At 36.7% G+C, this 1,761-nt stretch overlaps 1 protein-coding gene across 1 annotated transcript; it reads right to left on the bottom strand.

Annotated features, from left to right (window-relative positions):
- Window positions 1-536: 536 nt before the first annotated feature.
- Window positions 537-1,496, bottom strand: LOC147358137 (olfactory receptor 51F1-like). The gene has a single exon (XM_086342053.1). It carries the CDS (start codon window positions 1,494-1,496, stop codon window positions 537-539), a length of 960 nt encoding a protein of 319 aa, XP_086198179.1.
- Window positions 1,497-1,761: the final 265 nt, after the last annotated feature.

The following is a 1,761-nucleotide window of genomic DNA, read 5'->3' as shown; positions in this document are numbered from 1 at the left end:
GATGTGAAGACCCAGTTCCTTCTTCTGATCTTGTGACATTTTTGTCATTGCTTTTGGAAGAGTACACAATACGTTTGTGAAGAACACAGTATCTAAGATACAAAAAGCGTGAATTCAAGCCTCAATCCTGCTCTGTTAGATGTCTTGCCTTTGATGGCCCAAGTGTCTTTGTCTGTTTCTTCACCTCTAAAATATAATTAATCATTTCAATGAGCAGTTTTGAAGAATAAATAGTATATATTAAATGCAGTTAATAGAAGGCTTAGTATAAAATGGACAATAAATGTTACTATAGTCATTACTTAAATTATTTCATTATTATTATTTTTCTGCTTCTATTATTGGACTCTAAATTCCTTAAGGTATATTATATATGTATTTTATGACTGAAAATCAAAAATGCTTACCAAATATTTGTTGAACAAATGGAAAGATGAGAAAAAAAAAAATGTCCCAAAGACAGTAACCTACCAGAACTGCTTTTCTACAGTGAAAGCCACTTCTATCATGATTTTCTCAAACTTAATTATCTCTGTCTATTTCATAAGAAGAAGACTGAATATAGCCTTGCGAATCTGCTTTGTTTTTACACTGTAGATGATGGGGTTGAGCACAGGAGGAAAAAGCAGGTACATATTGGCCATCATTGAATGGACAACTTTGGGGGCTGATCGCCCATAGCGATGCACCAATGACAAGCTAATCATGGGGATGTAGAAAATAGAAACTGCTCCAATGTGGGAGACACAGGTGCTAAAAACTTTGTGTCGTTCTTGAGGGGAGGAAATACTGAGAACTGAGTGAATGATCAAGATATAAGACAGGACAATGCATGGCGTATCTACTCCTGTGGTCAGGATGAGATCAATTAATCCACAGATGCTATTGGCCCGAGTATCTGAACATGCTAATTTAATCACATCTGGATGACAGCAGTAGGAGTGGGAAAGCACATTCCCGCCACAAAAATTGAGGGGCTTAAGAAGCAAAAGTAGTGGTACAATTAATACTACAGTGCGTATAACCATCAAGAGACCCATCTGAATGATTCTATAATTAGTGAGAATGCTAGTGTACCTCAGAGGATCACAGATGGCCACACAGCGGTCAAAGGCCATAGCCACCAGCACCCCAGATTCTGTGCAGGCAAACCCATGAAGAAAAAACATCTGGATAATGCACATATCTAGACTGATTTCGTTTGCATCAAACCAGAGGATACCTAATGTGGTTGACATTGTAGAAACAGTCAAACCCAAGTCAGCAGCTGACAGCATGGAGAGGAAATAGTACATGGGCTCGTGGAGACTCTGCTGGGCGATGATGACAAGCAGGATCATGCTGTTCCCAGAAAGGGCAGTGGCATAAAGACAGCAGAAGGGAATGGAGACCCAAGCATGGGCAAACTCTAGGCCAGGAATTCCAGTCAACAAGAAAGTTGGAAATTTAGATGTTGAATTACCTAAGATTTCCATGTTTTCCTGGACTGGTAACATTTATCTTCACAATGCACACATCCTATAGAAATAACACATTATATTGTTACATGAAGATATCTAGATAAATGTTCTCTTGGTTAGGAGAGTTATCTAAGGTCATGGGTAAGTGATTATTTATATTATATATATATATATAAAAAACAGAGTTTGATTTATAGCATTCACTGTATATATATAAAACATATTTATTCTGAAATTTAAGAAAATACATCCAAATAGTTCCATATAGTTTCATAGTAATTATTTTCTATATTGATAGAAT

Source organism: Bos grunniens, chromosome 15, assembly GCF_055505025.1.
Source record: "Bos grunniens cultivar Pamir isolate PY7600 chromosome 15, Bosgru_T2T1.0, whole genome shotgun sequence".
Taxonomy (NCBI): domain Eukaryota; kingdom Metazoa; phylum Chordata; class Mammalia; order Artiodactyla; family Bovidae; genus Bos; species Bos grunniens.
The sequence above is the reverse complement of the archived record's forward strand: the minus strand, read 5'-3'. Positions and strand labels throughout refer to the sequence as shown.

Excerpts from the sequence above, each read along its gene's own strand:
- LOC147358137 (XM_086342053.1), bottom strand. The coding sequence starts at position 1,496 with ATGTTACCAGTCCAGGAAAACATGGAAATCTTAGGTAATTCAACATCT.